Genomic DNA, 20,729 nt, shown 5'->3' with positions numbered 1-20,729 from the left:
TTGTGTATTTTCAGAGAAATTTAATCCATATGACTCTAATGCATGTACACTGAAATCATTAAATCAGTTGGTTTTTAAGACCATTTGATGTTCCAGAAGCTTCAGCATAAGGTTTGTGGAGGGCCTCTCCAAGCCTTCGGTCCCCCGGAACAGGAAGCCTCCTGGTGCTGAGGAAAAACAGAGCCGGGCCCCACAGGCTTCCAGTTTGTCATTGAAGCTCTCACCCGTAGAGAGAGAAGCTTCAGCTCTTGGCAAGGCAGGGCATTTGGCTCTCTCCCCTCGAGGGCACTGGGGAGCGGGAGCCAGACAGCCCTAGCGGGCTTGGCGAAGGGACCCCTTTGGAACTCAGTGGGCTTTAAAAACAAGAGGGCATGGCGCATTCCCTGGGGTGCAAGTTCAAGAACAACATGAGCAACTTGTAAGAGAAGTCGGCTTGTCCCCATTTTACAGATGGGGCAACTGAGACTCAAGAGAGAGAGGACATAATTAGTAAGGGTCCGAGCCAGGTCTGGAGCCCAGATCTCATTAGGCCCGAGGGGGGCCAGAGCAGAAGCAGCCCCAGCCCTGAGGCCAGCTGGAACCTCCAGGCTTCCTCCGAGGTGCCCCTCCCCACCGGCCCCACTGCTGGCCCTATGAGAACGGAGGCAGTGGTGTCCCCAGGACCCAACGCTAGCAGATTCACATAAACGTGCTGAGGCTAGCCAGGAAGGGAGGGTGTATGTTCATAGAACCCCAGTCCCCCATGATAAATACCAAGGGAGGGTGGGAATTCAGGAGGCAGAGGGAATCAGGAGAGGCAGTGGAGGAGGGAGCTTCCAGATGGGTAGGATTTCCATGGGCAGAATGCACATGGGTGAGAAGAAAATAACTGGAGGGCACAGCATGACTAGTTGTACAGAGGTGAAAAAGAAAAGGCCACATTTAAAGAAAGGACACCATCCCATGATGCTGCAGGAGAAGGTGCAGAAAGTCGAGCAGTGAAGCCAAAGGCTGGGAGGGCGAGGAGAACGCCAGAGCAAGGGGACTGTATCTAGGAGGCAAGGGGGAGCCAGTGGAAGTTTTAGAGCAGGAGAGTGGTTCACCAGAGGTGTGATGTTTAGGGTGCTCAATTTGGCTACTATGTGGAGGAGGGAACTGAAAGAGGAGAGCCTGAGGTGAGAAGGCTGGTGGGAAGGCTATGGAAGTCTGAGTGGAGGCTTGAGGAAGGCGCCTGCTTTGTGAGTGTCAGTAGTTCATTCATTCATCCTTGAGAACCTGGTGTTAGGTCCTGGGAATTCAATGGTGAACAAAACGGCAAAGTCCCAACCCTGATGGAGCTCTTCTTCTAGTGGGGCAAGACAGGTTGTTAGTTTGTCCATCATCTGTCAAATGGTGATCCGGGCAATGGAGAAACATTAGGCAGGGTAAGGGGGCTTACAAGTGGGGGGGTGGGGGGGAGGTGAGTGCTGCCGCCTTATGCAGGCCACCAAGAAAGGCCTCAATGCTAAGGGTGACAGCCACCAGAGTCCCGAAGGAAAAGGGAGAATCTGAGAAAACATGGCTACCTGAGAAAAGAGTATTCCAGGTGAGGGAATGGCAAGTGCAAAGGCCCTGAGGTAGGAGGATGCTTGGAATGTTCAAGGAACACTGCGTGTGGCTGGAATCAAGTGAGCTAGGGCAAGAATAGAAGGAGGCAGATGAAACAGGATGAAGGATGACTGAGGGGCAGATCCTGCTGACCGGGAAGACAACGAAAAGGCAGAAAAGCAAAATCCGGCAACAGGAGACTGACTTTGGGGGAACAGGAGCTAAGCTTTGGTCCCATTGGTTTGAAGTATCCGACAGTCATCAGGTGCAGGTGGCCAGCCAGCGGCAGGGGCCAGAGACCTTCAGCTTCGTGGGGAGATCACGGCCCAGACTCAGATGTGTGCTGGGAGCACTACATTCACAGAGGAGCGTTCAGAGAGAAGGAGGGGGCTGGGGAAAGAACCCTAGGATGCCTGTGGGTGTGAGTGGGGAGGAGGGAGAGAGAACCGTCAGAGGTGGGGACAGAAGGGGGTGCAGTGTCCCAGAGGGCAGAGGAGGGGAGAATTGCGAGACAGAGGGGGTGGGGTTATCCCTGAGTGCCCCTCCGGGAAGCAGCGGGGGGGCCAGCTGGGGAACTTGCAGTGCTGGGCAAACCCCTACAGGACCGGAGCCCTTGTAATGGATGGAAACGCTCATGCTGTGCACTTACGCACGCAGAGTAAGTCAAGAGCTCTCTCAAAGACTCACTGCAACATCTGTGAAATGTCTGCACTTACTACTCTAGAGCAAGTGGTTCTCAAACCTCAGCGGGCACCAGAGTCCCCTGGAAGGCTCGTTACGTGGGATTGCTGGGCCCCAGGTCCAGAGCTTCGGAGTCACTAGGTCTGGGGTGGGACCTGAGAATTCACTTATCCAGCAAGTTCCCAGGTGCAGCTGGTGCTGTCAGTCTGCGGACCACACTCTGAGAACCACAGACCTAGAGGTTTCTGCTCCCGGTATCTTAAGCTGATGACAACAGGCAGACACAAAATGACCTGAACCGCGTAGGTGCTCCCATGTGTGGGGAAATGGGGACTTGGGGAGCCCAGAGTCAGCTGGGGATGGGGCTTGAGAAGACCTGCTCACACCTCACTGTCATCCTCCTGTCTCTCTTAGCCCTCCCTCTACCTTCTCTTACCTTCCGATTTTCTTTTTTCTTCTCTTTGCCCATTTCCTCTTCCTACTTTCTGGATTTCCCACCCTGCTCCTTCCTAGGTGATATCTATTTCAACTAAGTTCTAATTGGGGTAAGGTGCTGATTCTTTTATAGCATGGACCTTCTCAGATAACAAGAGGCCCACTCACATAGAATATTCCAGTCCAGTGGACTGGAATAAATCCACCAACTCTGGGGTCAAGCCTAAGCCCAGGGTGCCCCCTGGCCCTGCCATTCCCTCCTCTCCCGGCCCCGGCGGGTTTCCAGCCCCTTCCCTCAGGGTTATGGCAGGTCTCACAGTTGACACAGGTAACCTGCCTGGGCACATAAATGAGGGCACACTGAGGGGCCTTTTTCCTAAGGAGACGTCTAAGCTTCAGAGCCACACAGACCTGGGCTCCCTTCCCTGCTCAGCCACTTTCCAAGCCAGGGGAACAGAGCATGTTACAGCCACTGCCTGGACTTCAGTTTCTTCATCTGTGAAATGGGCACGGTGATGCGAGCCCAAAAGGGTTCTCATGAGGGAGAAATAGGAGATGGTGTGCGAAGTGTCTACTGCGGGCGGATTTTGCTGGAGTTAGTTCCCTGCGCTGGCCTATCCTCCACAAAAGGGTATGGTGTCCGGGGAAAGGTTTTGAGGAAAAGGGCCCCGGGGACTGTTGTTTGGGCAGAACAGGCAGGTCTTCTGCAAGCCCATCCCTCCTCCTTGGTGCCCGAGCGGGCTGTCAGGCCTGGGGCAGCCTCAGCCTTTGTTGCTGTGGAAATCGCACTGAGGAGTGGCCTGAGCTCTTCTCCTGGCTCAGGCCCCCGGAGCAGGCTCCCAACACCGCAGTGCAGAAATGCCATCTGCTATTTTCTCTTGGAACAAATAAAATCCGGTACCATGACTCATTCTGGTTAAGGGATAAATCACTACAGAAGCAAAGCCCAGGGTAGCATGAAATCACCCAACGCACCAGAGAGAGGAAGAGCGAGAAAGAGAAAAACTGTGCTCGTTGGCCCAGGGCCTGGGGCCCGGGCACCCAGCACCCCCTGGCAGGCCGCACCTGCCCCAGAAGAGCGTGAGCCGCGGCGGGCTGGAGGAGTGGAAATCCAGCCGGTTGTCCTTCCAGGCCGGAGCCGGGGGCACCTTCAGGCCCTCAGAGACAGAGCAGTGCTCCGAGCCGCCAGGGAGAGCCCGCAGCGGGAACCCCGGGGCTGGGGCCGGGCGCACATGTAAGAGGCAGCCGGCAAACGCTTACCCGGCCCCTCGCATCTCCAGATACTGTTTCTCTTCTTGCCTTGTTCTCTCTTCCTCTCTCCTTTCTTTCTTCTCCTTCTCCTTTTTTTTTTTTTTTTAATGCCACAACCACACAGGGAAGTCCAGGGACTTGAAGAGTATGTCAGCGAGGGCTCAGGTAACCCCGGGCCACACACACACACACACACACACACAGCGGGTCAACCTGAGACGGCGCTGAGGCCGGTCCTCAGGGTCCCAGAACAACCTTAGTGCTGAGCTCGGAGAGGCGTGGAGCCAACCATTGCATGCTTTGAGGGTAAGTGGAAACGCTGAAAGGAAAGTCTCCTGGTTACTAACCTCCATGAAAGAAAATAAATTTAATTTGGGCGGTTCAGGAAAGCCAGCATCTTCTCCACGCCCCCCCCCCCCCCGCCCCGCTGTCTTGCCCCCGCCCCAGGGGCCCATGGACTCTTCCACCTGGCTCCTTCTGGGACCCCCAACGTCCTTCCTGGGTCCAGCACAAGACAGGGAAGGAGGGCTCCTCACATGACGTGGAGAACAAACTAATGCTGACATTCACTCCATCTTGAGAATGGCTTTCTATAATTTCATAGGTTTGAATTTTCAAGACTGGTTATTAATTGCACCTTAGCACTTTATCTGCAATTCTCATAACTGACACTAGGGGGAGCAAGGCTGGCCGGTAAGGGCTCCTCACGTCTATTACCTAGGCTTCCCATTGATGTTACAGCTTAGGGCTAGCGCGTACTTCCATGCCGCTCGGCTATAAAATGTGAAAAACTGAGCTCCTTATTGAAAACCATAATTGGAATAAACATGTTTTAGAGTTATATTCAACTATAAAAACAAATCAGTGTGCTATACATGCTTTTTCTCACTAACCTCAACTGTGATGGACCACTGCTTAACCTAAGCCTTGCTTTCTCCAGACTTGGATAGAATACCTCTTTCTAAGGGCGCCTGGGTGGCTCAGTCATTAAGCGTCTGCCTTCGGCTCAGGTCATGATCCCGGGGTCCTGGGATAGAGCCCCGCATCGGGCTCCCTGCTCAGCAGGAAGCCTGCTTCTCCCTCTCCCACTCCCCCTGCTTGTGTTCCCTCTCTCTGTGTGTCTCTCTCTGTCAAATAAATAAAATAAAATCTTAAAAAAAAAAAAAAATTACCTCCTTCTAGCTTTTCCTGACTACTTCGTGAAGAATCAAGGGCTCCTCAGGATTTCAAACTCTTTCCCATGGCGCTTGTTCTCTTCCACACGGCTGCATCCCTCAGACACATGGCCATTGGCAAATGCTTGTCATTGACTCCAGACCATCTTGACAAGGTTGCTCTTGCCTTCTATGGAATCTCTAAATCCTTTCTCGAACCATTTATTCCTGGTTTAGCTGTGATTAGTCACCCTAAGCCAATAATGCAGACAGACGTGGAGAGTTGTAGAAAAAGCCAATTAAGAGAAGTCGCAAAGGGCCCCCAAGGGTAAGGCTCGCCTTTGATTCATCTTTGCTTGGCACAGACCCACAAAAGGAGAAGGGGAGAATGGTTCTAGAAGTCAGGCTGTGACCTACCTAAATCTCAAGGCAGCCCTAAGCTGGACGTTCTGGTGGGAAAGAGCCTGGGGACAGTGGCCCCACATGAGAGAGGTTGGTGAGAGGCTGAGGTATGGGAGGGGAGTGAGGCAGGCAGCACGTGGGGGGTGAACAGGAGTCTGGCCCCACGCTGGTGCCTACTTCACAGCAGCAACTCCTCTCTGCACTGTCCTTTCTGCTTCTCCCCGACCACCGAGCCAGAGATTTTGTAACCCAAGAGGGAGGATGGTTGCAATGATGTAATGACAGACTCTACCCTCCAGTGGTTCAAGTGAGTCTACGGCCTCTTTGCTTCTTTATGGCTTCTCCAATAATAATTCTGTAAGAAGAGCCATTACTCACAATCCAGAAGGGAGAGGAGGGAAATAAATCTGAGCTTTGAACCAGACAGAAAGTACTTCGAAGGATTTTGCATAGCCAGTAATTCCCTGATGCAACTCAGGGCTGGTCTCTGTGTGTCCTGCCTTCCTGTGCCCAGAGACGGGGAGAATGAGGCCATGGAGCTGCCCCTTAGCCAGCTGGGTGACTTGGGTTAATGTCCAAGGAAGCACCTAGCACAAGCCCAGACACATAATCAGCTACCCCAAACAGTCCTTTATGCACGCCTTAGTTTATTTCCTTGTTCATACAAAGTGCTTTGAAAGTCGATGTTTGTTAAGTAGTGTTTGTTAACTGTTTTTGATTGGGCATCCTGTCCCCAACTCTTATGTGGCCTGTTTTCCATTATTTCAAAGCCTGGTGATCACCTGATAATATAATCTAGGGGTTCCTAAAGCTGGCAGAACAGAATTGCCTGCAAAAGGTTTAAAAAGATTCTTTAGCCCAGTCCAAGACTTACAAAATCAGAATCTTTGGAGATAGAAATCCATACTCCTGAACATCCCCACATAAGTCAGATGCCCAGCCAAGGTTCTGGAACCACTGATTTAAGGGGTCTGTGAGTTCTCGTGGATTCCGTGGGTTAGCCGGTTCCAGGCTTACTTTGAGAGTGACCCTCAATGCCTGAGCCCAAAGGGGTGGCAAACTGCAGGAATTTAGAGATTCTGGAAAGTGGGGGAGGGAGGCAGGGAGGTTAATCTGATCAGGGAGAAAATGCAATGGTCCTCAAACATGTAGGCACTTAACCATCTATCTACACTTCAGGCCGCGTTAGGTAGAGTTCTCTACACAAACGAGGGGAGAAGGGTGGGAATTTGGGGTGTCGAGGAGATGTGGGTGGGGAGGAAGAAAAGGGATGAATGGCGTGAGCCCAGCTGAGGATGACCCCACCCCGAGCTCTGTGAAGGCAGGCACTTGTCTGTCTCTCTGGGTCCATCCCTGGCCCATGGAAGCCTTTGCCACAGCAGGTGCATTAGAATCACACACATCAGCCTGGCACCGTCGGGACTCAGCTGTCATTCCTCCCCGTGGGCCCCAGTCCCTCTTCACCTGGGGGACACCTATTCACCTTGCAAGTCTCCATCGAGCAGTTGCCTGCTCCAGAAAGGCTTCCCAGATGGCTGAGCAAGTGCCCTTCCTCTGTGCCCCCACCACACCGGCGCCCCGGCTCGTAGCACTGTCCTCCACCCTGATATCATCGGGTGCAGGTCTCTCGGCCCCCTCCAAATCAAGGGTGTGGACTGCGCTCCATTCAGTTTTCCATCCTCAGTGCCCAGCTCATAGTGAGCATTCAGTGACTCCTTCTCTGAACTGAATCTGCCCAAGCTCTATTTCACAGATGAGGACACAGGCCCAGAGAGGGCAGGGGGCTCCCCCCAGGTCACTTAGCCTGTCTGGGAGCAGATCGGAATTAACCATAAACGTGACAACAGGCCCCAAGCTGAAAAACAGCATCTGTTGTTTTGCCCCTTCTCCCCTTTTGTTCCTTTTCCCAAGTCCGACTGGCGGAAGGGGCAGCAGACTCAGTAGGACTATGGAGTATCCCAGCTGTGCCTCAGCCTCTACCCAGAGCCTCTGACATTCTCTGGGCCTTGCTGTCTTCTTCAGCCAGATGCGGATGAGTTCTTGTGTGCTTGCCTCCCCTGGCCCTGGGGGCAATGCCATGAGCTGTGGGCTGCATATGCTGCTCACATTTTGAGTATCACCAGCCTGATCGTGAACCCGAGGAAGCAGGCCTGACTGGGAGAGAGAACGGGGGCTTCCAAGGCCCCTGGCCCTGCTACCAAGTACGGACTGAGGAGCTGCCACGACACTGACACCATACATTCCACTGAGCAACATCTGCCCAAACTACCCATGTGTTTACATTTCATTTTCGGAGGACAGAGTTGTTATAAAAGTGGGGGGAAGAATCAACCCTGAGCGTGACTCAGAAAAACAAGCAAGCTTGTCAGACATTTTGAAAAGAGAAGGGGGGATCCTTACACTCCCCTCTCCGAAGGGAAGCCAGCCCACAGCCACCTTCCTGGGGAGCACCAGGCCAAGGGCATTCCAAAGTTGGAGGCCCAGCTGCAGAGGGGGCCCAGAAGAACTCAGCTCTGCTCCTAGCTACCTACCCCCCAAGAAGTTGAGTGAAGATTCAACTCATCTTTGCAAAATGAGCAGCATCCTCTAGCTGTCCATCTGCATATTCACTCAGGAAGCAATTATTAAGCCTAGACTGCGTTCAAGGTACATTGACCAGCACCAAAGGGGAGACTTAAAGGTGGATCGCGGTCTCACTCTCTGCTCTCTCGAGGCAAATTTTCTAAAGGAGAGAAAAAACAGACAGGAAGGGTAGAAACAAAGCTTCATGGGAAGTGAGAGAGAGCTTTCAGCTGAGAGATCAAGGAGGGGGTCCTGGAAGAAGAGGCACTGAAGAGTGGATGGAAGGGGGCAGGCTCAAGAGTTTGGAATTAGGGAACTGCACACACAGAGGCAGGAAGGAGAGTTCCAGGTCTGGTGAAAACTAGGACAAGTGGCCCCAGGAGACTGGCATCCGGGTGTGTGAAGGGGAGGGGCGCTGAGCTAAACGGCACAAGCTGGCCACTCCGTTCTTCACGGTCAGTGGGTCAGGTTCTCGTTTTCCCTTCCAGTGGGCTGAGATTGTCCTTTGCAGTCACTTTCCCTCACTCTTCCCTCTGCTGCAACTTAGGAAAAAATGCTGTTTGGATGTAAGCTGAGGTGGACCCAGAAGTTTCCAGGAACCAAGCAGAAAACCAAGCTTGTGAAGTCAACAGCTGTGATGATGTTTGTCAGGCAAACATCTCGTGCCCGAGACGACGGGGGCCAGCTCCAGGGCCTGCCTGCACAGTAACAGGCACGGGCTTTGTCCCCACTGACTGCACTGTCCCGAGTAGCTACTCGAGCATGGAGCCTTGTTTACTCATTAGTGCTGATGAAAGGCTGCATCTCGAGCTCTATCCATACCCCCATCGAGCAGCCACTCCTCTGCTAGCCCTACTGGTGGTAGGATCTGCCGTCAGAAAGATCCATGGAAGAAGCCTGTCCTGAGCTGTTTGAGCAGGAGATTTCAGCATCCCCGCACCCAGACTGGGAGGCCATGGGCTCTAGGTGTCCTGTCCCTTTGATGCCTAGGACTCCTCACCCCATGGGAGGGGGCACAGTCAGAGACGGGTCAGAGTGGGACCCAGGGCAGGGGCCCAGAGACCAGGTCTAAGTGTGGCATTGATATATACTGACACAGACACTTGTTCAAATATAAAATAATTAAGTGAAAATAGTTCACTACAGAACCATGTGTGTAGAATATTCCATTTTCCAAATTCGCTCCGTAAATGCCTAGAAGGTTTTCTGCACCCCTGTTGCTAGTGGTCGTTATCTACAGAGGGCTGGGTGAAGGAGGGGAAGCCTTGCATATTATACTTTGCACAGTTCTGCACTATGAACATTAAACAGCAAGCATGTATCACTTATGTGTTAAGTTACGTGTTTTCTTGTGACCAAAAGAAACAAATTAAAAGAAAAAGAAAAAAACATTCCTGGACAGTTAAGAAGGTTGCCGTGATCATGATCCCCAGATGTAGTAAAAATTCCTGGGACACATGTGCTTTTTCACATGTCCACATGTTCACATATCTGCTTCCTGCCTGAACATTTGGGAGCTTCTAAGAATAGATTCCTGGGCCCTGTCCCCAGCTGGCTGAATGAGAACCTTCTGGATGTGAGGCCCAGGAACCTGAATTGGTAACTCCCCAGGTGCCTCTGATGACCAGCAAGGTCTGGGGCGCACCACCCTCAAAACCCTAGTAGCCCAGGTGTGTTCGGTCCCATTCAGTAGATGAGAACACTGAGGCCCAGGGCAGTTAACAGCCTTATCTCGGGTGTTGGCTCCTCCAATAGAGCTTGTTCCACTCTCCCAGCCAGATTAACAGGTGTTGGGAGACCAAGGAGGGCCTGTAGTCAGTGGTCCCAAATTGCAGGCTATGGGATAACAGTCATCCCGCTGAGCCAGGTGATTGGCTAATTCATCCAACAATTGTATTTTGGGGAGCTACTCTGTGCCAGGCACTCTCGTGGGTGCTGGGGTGTCTAGAGATGCAAACCTGACCAACGAGGTCCTCACTCCCTTGCAGCTCACATTCTACTGGGAGATAGGGATGATGAACAGGGGGCACCTGGGTAGCTCAGTCGTTAAGCGACTGCCTTTGGCTCAGGTCATGATCCCAGGATCCTGGGATCAAGACCCGCATCGGGCTCCCTGCTCGGCGGGGGACCTGCTTCTCCCTCTGCCTGCCGCCCCACCCCCAAGTGCTCTCTCTGTGTCAAAAAATTTTTAAAAAGATGAAAAAAAAATTTTTTAAAAAGATGATGAATGGGAAAAAAATTAAAAAGGCATTTTCAAGGGCACCTGGGTGGTGAAGTTCGTTGAGCACCCGATTCTTGGTTTCGGCTCAGGTCCTGATCTCACTGTAGTGAGATGGAGCCCCACATCGGGCTCCACACTGAGCCCAGAGTCTGCTTGAGATTCTCTCTCTCTGTCTTTCCCTCTGCCCCTTCCACTCATGTTCTCTCTCTCAAATAAATAAATCTTTAAAAAAAAAAAAGAAGTTGTCTTCAGAGACGGGGAAGTGCTATCGGAAGCTAAGGCAGGGTGGTGAGACAGGAGTGGCAGGTGGTCAGGAAAGGCGCCCTTGGGGGAGGTGACATTGGAGCTGAGCCCCAAGTGACAGACCCAGCCATGCCACATTCAGAGCCACCCTGATAAAAGGGGGGACAGGCACGTGAGTGGCAGTGAGCAAACACAGAGCATTGGCAGGCAGAGTAAAGAGGGTGGATTTTACTGGAATGGATTTGGGGCTTTGAGCTCAGCTAGGGTTGCAGGTCACCCTATGTATTATGATTACATGCATCAGCATCCCCTGGAGGGCCTGTTAATACACAGATGCTGGGTCCCCCTTTTAGTTTCTGATTCTGTCAGTTTTGGGGTGGGGGTGGAGGGCAGGATGTTGCATTTCTAACCAGCTCCAGGGGAGGCTGATGCTGCTGGTCTGGGAACCACTTTGAGAACCACTGGAGTGTTGTAACGACCTCTTAACCTGCCTGTCTCACCGGGGAGGCTCCTCTGGAAACCTCCGGAAGGCAAGATGACATCATACACGTTGTCATGCCCCCAGTGCTTGGTGGTTTAGCAGGGGCTCAATAAATGCTCATGATTCATGAATGAATGAGGGCGTGGATCACCAGGAGCAGCAAATACATGCAAAACCCTTAGAATGGAACAAGCACTATGTAACTGTATTAGGGTTCTCCAGAGAAACAGAACCGATAGGATGTGTGTGTATATGTGTGTGTATACATATACATATATAAAGAGATTTTTTTTAAAGATTTTATTTATTTATTTGACAGAGAGAGACACAGCGAGAGCGAGAACACAAGCAGGGGGAGTGGGAGAGGGAGAAGCAGGCTTCCCGCGGAGCAGGGAGCCCGATGTGGGGCTCAATCCCAGGACCCTGAGATCACAACCTGAGCCGAAGGCAGATGCCCAACGACTGAACCACCCAGGCGCCCCTATATAGAGAGATTTATTATAAGGAGTTGGTTCACATGATTATGGAGGCTGGTGAGTCCCAAGATCTGCAGGGTACATCAGCAAGCTGGAGACTCAGAGGAGCCGATGGGGTAGTTACTGTGTGAAGGGCCGCTGGCTGGAGACCTAGGAGAGCGGAAGTTTCCATTTGAGATCGCAAATAAGAAAAAGCCAATGTCTCAGTTCCAAGGCAGTCTGTTAGGAAGGATTCTCTGTTACTGGGGCTAGGGTCAGCCCTCTTGTCTTCAGGCCTTCGACTGTTTGAATGAGGCCCACCCACACGAGGGAGGACAATCTGCTTTCCTCAGTCTTCAGATTTAAATGCTCATCTCATCCCAGAACACCCTCGCAGATACACCCAGAATAATGTTTGACCAAATGTCTGAACACCCCTAGCCCTGTCAAGTTGGCACATAAAATTAATCCTCACTGTATATGTGTTTGTTTCAAATGCACACAAAGGATTTCCACCTCTGATGGGGGTTGCACAGGGGCAGGGGGAGTTAGGGATGCGCTGGCAAACAGAGGAGTCTTCATTTTTCTGGCCCCCAGGAGTCCAGGCCTTGCCAGGCCTCTGAGCCACAAGCCCCTCCGACCGAACCAGGAAGATCAGCAGGTGCCAGGAGGGCTCTCCCTCCGCACCCTGCCCCCAGCCAATACAGCCCCAGGGCCCCCGCCCCAGCACCGGGTTTGCTGCACTCAGCACTTCCCCAGCCCCATCTTGAACACATTAACCACCCTATTCCTGCTGGCTGCAGGAGATTACATTTTCCATGGAGAGAGAGGGAGAGGAAAAACCTCAGTAAAGGAATAGTCTCTCCTTTGTTCCCCTGAGCTCTCTGCTCTTCAAGTGGACCTCCCTCCCCGATGCCCCTATCTGATTTCAGGGAAGGAAAATGGAGCCAAGAAAAAAGTGGAGCAAAGGGCCTGGGTGGGTTTGAGTGGAGTAGGGGTGCTGGGAGAGAGGAACAGGTGAGGGAGGGAATAGGATGGGTGGGAGAGGAGGAGGCAAGAGGCCCCTGGAGGATAGGCCCAGCTGGCTCCAGGGGGGCAGCCCCTCTCCACGTTGGGCCTTCTGAACTGGCCACTCTTTCACAGTGGTGGAAAGAGCACTAGACTTGGAGTCCCAGTGTCTCTCCACAGCCTTGTCACATCACCTTCTGAGCCTCAGATACTAACTGCCCTTCCAGCCTCAAAGCTGTTCTGGTGATCAAAATCAAGTGCAATTCAACGACACCAAAAGGGTTTCATTAAAATGAAAAAAATAATCAATGATAGTCAGATTTCCTAGGATGCGAGGGCCAGGTCTGGCAGAGAGGGGCAAAGAGGCTGCCCGGGGAGCAGATGAAACCCCACATCCTGCCTTTGCTCAGCAGTTTGTGCTGACCTCTGGGCTCAGGACCTCCTCGGAGGGCAGGCCCATCAGTTGGAAGTTTCCTCTTTCCTTCCCCAAGACTCTGATGGCCTTTTTGTGCCCATGGCTTCTGCTGACCCCATTTGCTGGGGAGCTAAGCTGTTCACACCCACCTCCCCAGGCTCAGCCGGTAAAAGGCTGAGCTGAGCCTAGAGCCCCAGCCCCTGCCCCCATGCTTTCCACCCTCCCGGCTTTGGGGGACCATTGCCCTGGGAATCAGGATGCCATGAACTGTGTGCTCTGAGACCTGAGACATTGGACTTCCCTGCTCTGGCTTCCGATGACTCACTGTCATGTCGTGAGGCTGACCCAAGGAACCTCTCAGTTTCCTCTCGGCTCCAATGGCCTGCCCGGTCAGTTACCAGGTAACCAGAAACCCCAGGAGTGCAGAGCTCCCTGTCCAAGGAGCTGTTGTAAGAGTGATGCACATAGAACAAAAGAATTTCTGTTCCCAAAGGCTGGACCAGGGGACGGTTTTATGCATTCAGCTAAACAACCAGAGAAATAATATGCGTGGTGTCTCTGAATCCACCCACCACTCGCGGCAAAGTAAGTCTATGCCCCAGATGGAGCAGGAGCTGAAGGATAGGAATCTGCTCCTCTCTCTTTGGCCTTGGATGTCAGGTTCCTCTTACAGCATGGTAATATATGGAATTTCTAAGGGTAATTTTAACTATGTGGATTTTTTGGCACACTCTAGTTAGATGTCTATGGTTATAAATACCTGAAAACTCAACCCAAACAGGTTTATATGTAAAAAGTAGTTATTGCTTCAGGTAGAGTTTGATCTGGGGGCTTACAGTATCATCAGGACTTCAGCTCCTTCTCTTAATGCTTCTCTCAGCCCTCCCTCTGTCCATGCATCAGCTCACAACTCTCGTTGCCACAAGGTGGCTGCCGGCAATTCCACGGCTTACATCTACATATGGCGTCCAGAGAAAAGGAACTACTTTGGTCCCTGAGTCCCAAGCAAAAGTCCCGAGATTCACTCTGATGGGGGTGACCCTGACTTAATCACTGCAGCCAGGGGATAAACTTGGCCTCGCCTGAGGTATGTGCTCAGTCCCTAGAACTGGGAATGGAGCCAGGTTCCCTGGATCCCCAAACAAAAACGAGGACTGTGGGAAGAGAGACATGGGACCCAGGGAAGCAAGCAACACTGACTCTAAATGGAAGCTGGATCACTCCTTTGCACAGAAAATACTCCATTTCTCAGTAACCCTTTTTCTGGGCACTGAACTTGGGGCTCCTCTTAGGTCTGAGGCAAAGCCAAAAGCTCTGGAAGCCACTGCTGCAGCTCTGGACCATCAACCATAAGGTCAGAGAAGCTGATAGGTACCTCTTTACCGAGGACCTTCCAGACCACCCAATGCTAGTCCTGGCAGCAAGGCCAGATGAGGACATCTCAGCCTTCAAGGAATTATGATAAACTACTGGCCACAGCAGGCAGGAGAGATTACATGCTAGTTCATGTGGGAAAGCATGGGGTAATCAGGGAGGACTTCCTGGAGTAGGTGGGAATTTTGCCAGATCTCAAAGGGATGGTGTCCGGGGTGGGATGTGCACTCCACTGGGCATGGGTAGGACAGTATACTTGGGGCACAGAAATAAAATGATTCAAGTTCTATTTAAGTTTATATTTTATCTGAAAAAAACCCATTACTGATATTTAAGATACAGACTAACAGTTTCACAGTAGTATAATTTACATATAAATTTATACACATTGGAGGTACATGTTACCTTTTTTTCTGATAGGAGCATGCGTTTGAAAAGGTTCAGAGGCTGAAATTGCCTTGAAGGATAGAGCCAAGGATAAGCAGAGGTCAGGATGAGTTCCCATGGGGCCCTGTTGGAGAGGGTGTGAGGTACAGAGCCAGGACTTGCTGGGAGCCAAGGAGCCCGGCACCCAGCAGGGCCACACCTGCCTTCCTCAGGTGGCCTTCTCTCCGGGGAGCCTCCTCCCTTGGCAAGGTCCTGCTTCTATAGAGGGCAGCCACCAGGGAGGGGTCCCACAGGGCTGTGGCTGAAGCCTGCCACCAATTCTCCCACCCACAGCAGCCCTGATCCCAGAAGAATGCCGGGAGCCCACAGCCAGTGAGTCACAGCACACAGCCCATGGAAAGGGCCTGATGCTCGCCATGACCTTTGGGGTTTGTCTTGCTGTCTGGGGCCCACACCACAGGGACTGGTGTCCTGCCCCCAGAGGCATGGCAAGCCTGAGGCCGCAGATGGCTATATAAGGCTGAGGCCACAGGGGATGGCCAGGGCTGCCAGACCCCAGGAGCCATTTGGCTGGTCTCAGTGGTGACGCAAACATTTTCCCTGGGCTTGGGCAGTTACCCCCTCGCAGTGAGATTGAATCATAGCCTCAAAACCTCAAGTCTGACAGGCGCACGTAACGGTAGGACTCGAGAATGGTAAAGAAGGCTGACCCAGGCCCTCACTGCATGGCAAAGAAATATTTGGGGCAACACAGACAAAGCTGTACCAGGAGAACCAGTCGTGGCTCTGCCACAGACAGATTGGGGGGCCTGGGTCAGCTTCCCTCTTGGGGCCTCAGCTTCTGCATCTGTAATATGGGGACAGTATGCCCTGTCCTGCCACCTCGTGAGATGCCAACGTCCCCCAGGGAAATCAGGTCTGGAGAATGGAGAGGGGAGGTAGGGGCTGGCCCTTGTTCTTTGAAAAGAACAACACCTGGTCTTGAGGCAAGTTTGGGGTCACAATGATTTGGTGGATTTAACTGCCAGATTGTTACATGCTGGACATTGCCAGACCACATGACCTTAGTCTTTTTTTTTTTTTTTTAAAGATTTTATTTATTTATTTGACAGAGAAAGAGAGAACACAAGTAGGCAGAGAGGCAGGCAGAGGGAGAGGGAGAAGCAGGCTCTCCACTGAGCAGGGAGCCCGACGTGGGGCTCGATCCCAGGACTCCGGGATCACGACCTGAGCCGAAGGCAGCCGCTCAACCAACTGAGCCACCCAGGCGCCCCATGACCTTAGTCTTTCTGCATAGGTTACTTAGAGATAGCCCCTCTGGTTTCCGAATGACTTTTGACATCTGTGACTTCACACAGAGATAGTACGGGGGTTGATAACCCCATTTCACAGCTAAGAAAACCAAGGTCTGGAAAGTTCAATGACCTCTCAAGACCACACAGACCACAGCCCCTACAATCTCAACCCAAAGGCCTATCCCTGTGTTGGGGGCCCCATCAAGTAGGCCGCTGAGGCCTCAAAGTTCCACTCCATAAAATGGGCAGAGTTGTGAGGAGTCCACCTTATCAGGCTGCTGAGGTGTTTTCTAGAAGACACATGGAGACAGGTTTTCTAGCAGATGGTTATGGTTTTTCTGACCTAGAACCTGCTGCACCTAGTTCTCCCAGGGGCACCATATGAGGTGTTCCTCAAAAGCGTTCTTTCTAGCAAGCACTCACCAGCAGGCGGTGGGGCCCTGGAGGGAACATCCCTTTGGAGACTGGGTCACATATCAGGTTGACCTTGAAAACTAGAGCAGCCAGAAAAGCAAGCTTGGAGCCCAAGGCTCACTTACTGATAGTTCCCTCTCTCCCCCCCACCCCCCCACCCATCTCCCTCTCTCCCCCCCTCCCTCCCTCTCTTCATCCTTCTTTTCCTCCCTCCGTCCCTGGCTTTCTCTTCCTCTCTCCCTCCCTTCCTGTCTCTCTCCCTCCCTCCCTGTCTCTCTCTCTCCTCTCCCTCTCTCTCTCCCTCCCTCACTCATTCTCTACCTCTCTCCTTCCCTCCTTCCCTCCCTTTCTCTTTGTCTCTCTCTGTGTCTTTCTGTCTCTCCCTCTCTCTCCCCACCCCCCCTTGCTGAAAAGAATGCAGCAGCCTTGACCACACAATCGCTCACAGAATTAAGTAGCCAAAAATCACATCGTCTAGACAAACAGATTTTATGGGTCCAATTAATTCCTGCTGGTCAAAAATAGGCATGCTTAATAAGCGGATATATTTAGAATCTGTCATTATCTGGTTCCCAGGGGAGAAAGCTCAGCTCTTATTTCATAAACTCTAATTTCAAACAGAGCTCTGTTAACCACCCCCTTCAGACCTCTCACGCTTCCCTGAGAGCAGAGAGAGGTGGGCAGGAGCGGGGGCCAGGGGCCATCTGACCACAAGAAGCCACTGGAGTCCTGGGTAGCCTGAACCTCCAAGCCTGTCCTCTCTCAGCCATCAGAAGTCAGAAGACACGATTGCTTCTTTGGGCAAGTAAGGTCACAAAGGCATAGGCTCAAGGCGGAGGCCCCAGCTGGGTGCCTGCCCCTGGCCACGCTTTAGCCCCACTGGGTGCCTCGCCCACCTTGAGCAAAGATTTAGTGGCTCAGGAAGCAGCCATGAATGACCACTAGGCACCATGCCCCCCCACCCCTGGGTCCCCAGCGGAAGGACTGTCACGTACGATGAGGAATGAGGCCCTCCACAGGTCCTAACACATGGCCAAGACTCTATGGCTCCAAAACCATCATTCCTCTGCCTGAATGACCACCACTACCACCCTCCCACTGTTTGACAAACTCATCATCACCCGTTAAGACCCAGGCCAACCACACCTCCCCCATGACATCTGCCCTGCTGTCTTCTCCCAGGGACTAACCTCCATCCCTTTTGGTCTTCATCAGAACCCATGTGGTCTTCATCTCTGTATCTCTAGATCTTGGCAAGGGCCCAGAGTAGGTCACAGGCCCCATGACTTCGTGCCAAACACCTGGTGTCCCTCTCCCTGGGAGACACAGTTCTGAGTTGGAGGGTCTACACACGGCTGCCCCTGAGCATTTCCTCCCGCCTTCCTCACCCCATCTTCCCCTCAGTACCGCCCTCCCCGTTCCAACCTCTGCCAGGAAGAAGCACCTCCTCCAGCGTCTTTACTTGTCTTCTTTTCCTTCCCAGGCTGGTCGTGGGTGCTCCATTGGAAACCAATGGCCACCAGAAGACAGGAGACGTGTACAAGTGTCCGGTGACCCATGGGAACTGCACCAAGCTCAACCTGGGTAATGTGAGCCTCTGGTCTCCCCACAGTGAGGCCAACCACCGTCTAGGGTGGGACAGGCTTTAAAGCACGTCCATGCCCACAGTCACACTGGCTTCTCCCACTCACCCTGGGGTCGCTGCCCCCATTTTACAGATGAGCAAGCTGAGGCCAGAGAGAGGAAGCCACTTTCTCAGAGTTGCACCAGCTTGTCAGGGGCCAGCCAGGATGCAAACTTTGCCCTCCAGTGTACCCGGCCGTTGCTCTTTCCGACTCCCTCACTGCCCCTCAATGCAAGGCTTTTTCTCCCAGCGGGAGAAAGACATTTCCTGTCTTCTTTCCAGTTTTGAAGTAATAACAATAGCGAATATTCATATATCTTCTATAATGTTCCCTGTGTACCCGGCACTGGTTTAAGCACTTTTAGGGATTTTTGACTCGTTTAATCCCCTCGACGACCATTCGAGATTTAAGGTAACAAAGGAGGGAATGGCAGCAGGGGGAGGTGAGGGCATCTGTCGAGAGTCCCCTAGCTAAGAAGTAGCGAGGCCGAGGTTCCAATCCAGGCAGCCCTCAGCCACCCTGCCGTCAGTGAGCAGCATGGCCTTCCAGAAATGAAGGCGTTGTCCTCACCCAAGAGCCCCGCAGGATCCGTGTGGGCGTATGCGTGTGCGCATGTGTGCACATCCTTGTGCATCTGTGAAAACACCCATGCTAGTCCTCTGAAGCACTTCCACTCTGTCCTAAAGATCACACCATGCTTTCAGAAGGGAGCGAAAGTTCCATTTGGGCTGAGATGCTGCCATCTCAGCCCTGCCGCTAAGGCTTGCCTTCCCCAGAGCCAGGACCCTTGGCCTCCCCGCCTTCTAGGAAGGCAGCCTCTGGCCCCCAGCAGCCAGCCGAGGGGTGGGGCTCCCTGGGGAGGTGAAGCCGGCGGGGCGGGCCTGGTGGGGGAGGTGGCAGAGCTTCAACAGATAAGCAGATGGAGGCAAAGGCCCGCATCAAAGAGAAAGCCCAAGAACCCAGATCCCCAGGGCGGCCAGCTGTCCCATCACATGGTGCCGGACGCTCCTGCTGTCCACATCTGCGTCCGCACCGTGGGTGGGAAGTTCAAACCCCTAGCACAGCCGGGGCCCAGACTCCAGTAAGGAAACAGTCTGGGGGGAGGCGGGAGCCTCGCTGGTGGCTCACAGAACCCAATCACCCCCACCCTGAAGGCACAGGCTTCTGAAACAAGCCCCGCTGGGTTTCTCCTTCCAGCTGGACCGTTTCTGCGCTGTGTGTCCATAGGGAGTTCACATCCTGTCTCTGAGCCTCGGTTCGCTCATGTGTAAAGTGAGGAGGGTGGACTCGATGACCCTAGGATCTATTCCAGGTCTAATATGTCCCCAAATTTTACTGAAAACCTAGTATGTGCCAAGCACTGTGCTAGTTTCTGGGGAAACAGCAGGGCACAGGAAGCCAAGGGCTCTCCTGGGAGAGGACAAGAAGCAAGCAGACAAACTAGAAATCAGGTAGAGGTAGACAGGCATGCTGCTACAGGGAGGGAGAAATGCTGTGTGATCAACCACAGAGCTATGAGAGGAGAGGCTGGGGAGGGAGGCGGCGGGGAGGAGATTCTACCTTAGTAAGGTGGTCAGGGGAGGCCTCCTTAAGCAGGTAACATTTGAGCAAAGGTCCGATGGCAAGGAGTCAGGTGGAGCCAGAGCATGCCAGGCAGTGGGAGAGCACGTGCAAAGGCCCTGAGGTGGGAATGAGCTTACTCTGAAAGAAGGGCCGCACAGCTGGGGCAGAGGGAGCGAGGAGGGGGTGGGAGGGGTGAGCACTGGGTCCAGGCTAAGGCCGCTGAGAGAAGCTCCTGGTCCAGGTGGGGACATAGACACATGAACTCATCATTTAGTTTCCTTTACTGCTCTGATTTCCAGTGTGGATCCTATTTCCCTCCAAAGGAGGAGGAGCCCCTGCTGGCAGTGAGAGCCATGAAGCCATCAGACCCTGGAAAACATTCCCGAACTGGGGCATAAGCTGGGAGGTGGTGGGCAGCAGAGTGAGTCAGAGCAGAGGAAAAGAACCGATCATGAAGCCCTTCATTTGAGGAATGTTTCTTTCCCTCCCACCAAGGAGAAAGTGTAAGGCAGGAAGACCATCTGTCAGTTTATCCCCACAGTGGAAAACGCAAGGCTGGGAAACCTGACTCCTGGGGTTTCCTATGGCCTTTCCAGGCTGTGAGCCTCACCAAGCCAGGAATGTTCTTTCTTCTCTCTCCAGGGAAGGCTAAATGGGTGGCAGACATTCACAACTCAGTGTGAAAAAGCCTGTCACTGGCACTTTCTTCCCGACACCTGGATGAAGTCGGGGTTTTAACGAAGGGCAGAGGCTCAGGCAGAGGATGCGATTCTGGAAGGCAGGCTCCGCGTGAGGAAGGCCTTGTGCCACACAGTCCTCAAACAGACCCACTGAGAAAGATGCTAGTCTCTCCTGCTCACAGAGGAGCAGACCGAACCCAGGAGAGGGTGGTGACTGCCCCAATCCACAAGGCCTGTATGCAGCAAAAGCAGGATGTGAGCTTGAGTCTCCCCTACCATGTTCATCAGCTTCTGGGTCAGCAATCTGACTAAGGACTTGGTCACTGAGACCAGGGGGGAGGAGATGGTACACAGTGAGGTGAGGTGAGGTGAGGTGAAGTAAGGTGAGGTGAAGTGAGGTGGGGTGAAGCGAGGTGAAGTGAGGTGAGGTGAAGTGAGGTGAGGTGAGGTGAGGTGAGGTGAAGTGAGGTGGGGTGATGTGAGGTGAGGTGAAGTGAGGTGAGGTGAGGTGAGGTGA

The 20,729-nt window shown here is 52.9% G+C and overlaps 1 protein-coding gene across 1 annotated transcript in view; it reads left to right on the top strand.

Annotated features, from left to right (window-relative positions):
- The window catches only part of ITGA11 (integrin subunit alpha 11), a 136,450-nt gene that overhangs the window by 60,470 nt on the left and 55,251 nt on the right, over window positions 1–20,729 (top strand). The window contains exon 3 of the mRNA XM_032417596.1: window positions 17,828–17,928. Coding sequence (XP_032273487.1) covers window positions 17,828–17,928 — 101 coding nt within the window. The remainder of the gene's footprint in view (window positions 1–17,827; window positions 17,929–20,729) is intronic.

Source organism: Phoca vitulina, unplaced genomic scaffold, assembly GCF_004348235.1.
Source record: "Phoca vitulina isolate PV1807 unplaced genomic scaffold, GSC_HSeal_1.0 scaffold20, whole genome shotgun sequence".
Taxonomy (NCBI): domain Eukaryota; kingdom Metazoa; phylum Chordata; class Mammalia; order Carnivora; family Phocidae; genus Phoca; species Phoca vitulina.
The sequence above is the reverse complement of the archived record's forward strand: the minus strand, read 5'-3'. Positions and strand labels throughout refer to the sequence as shown.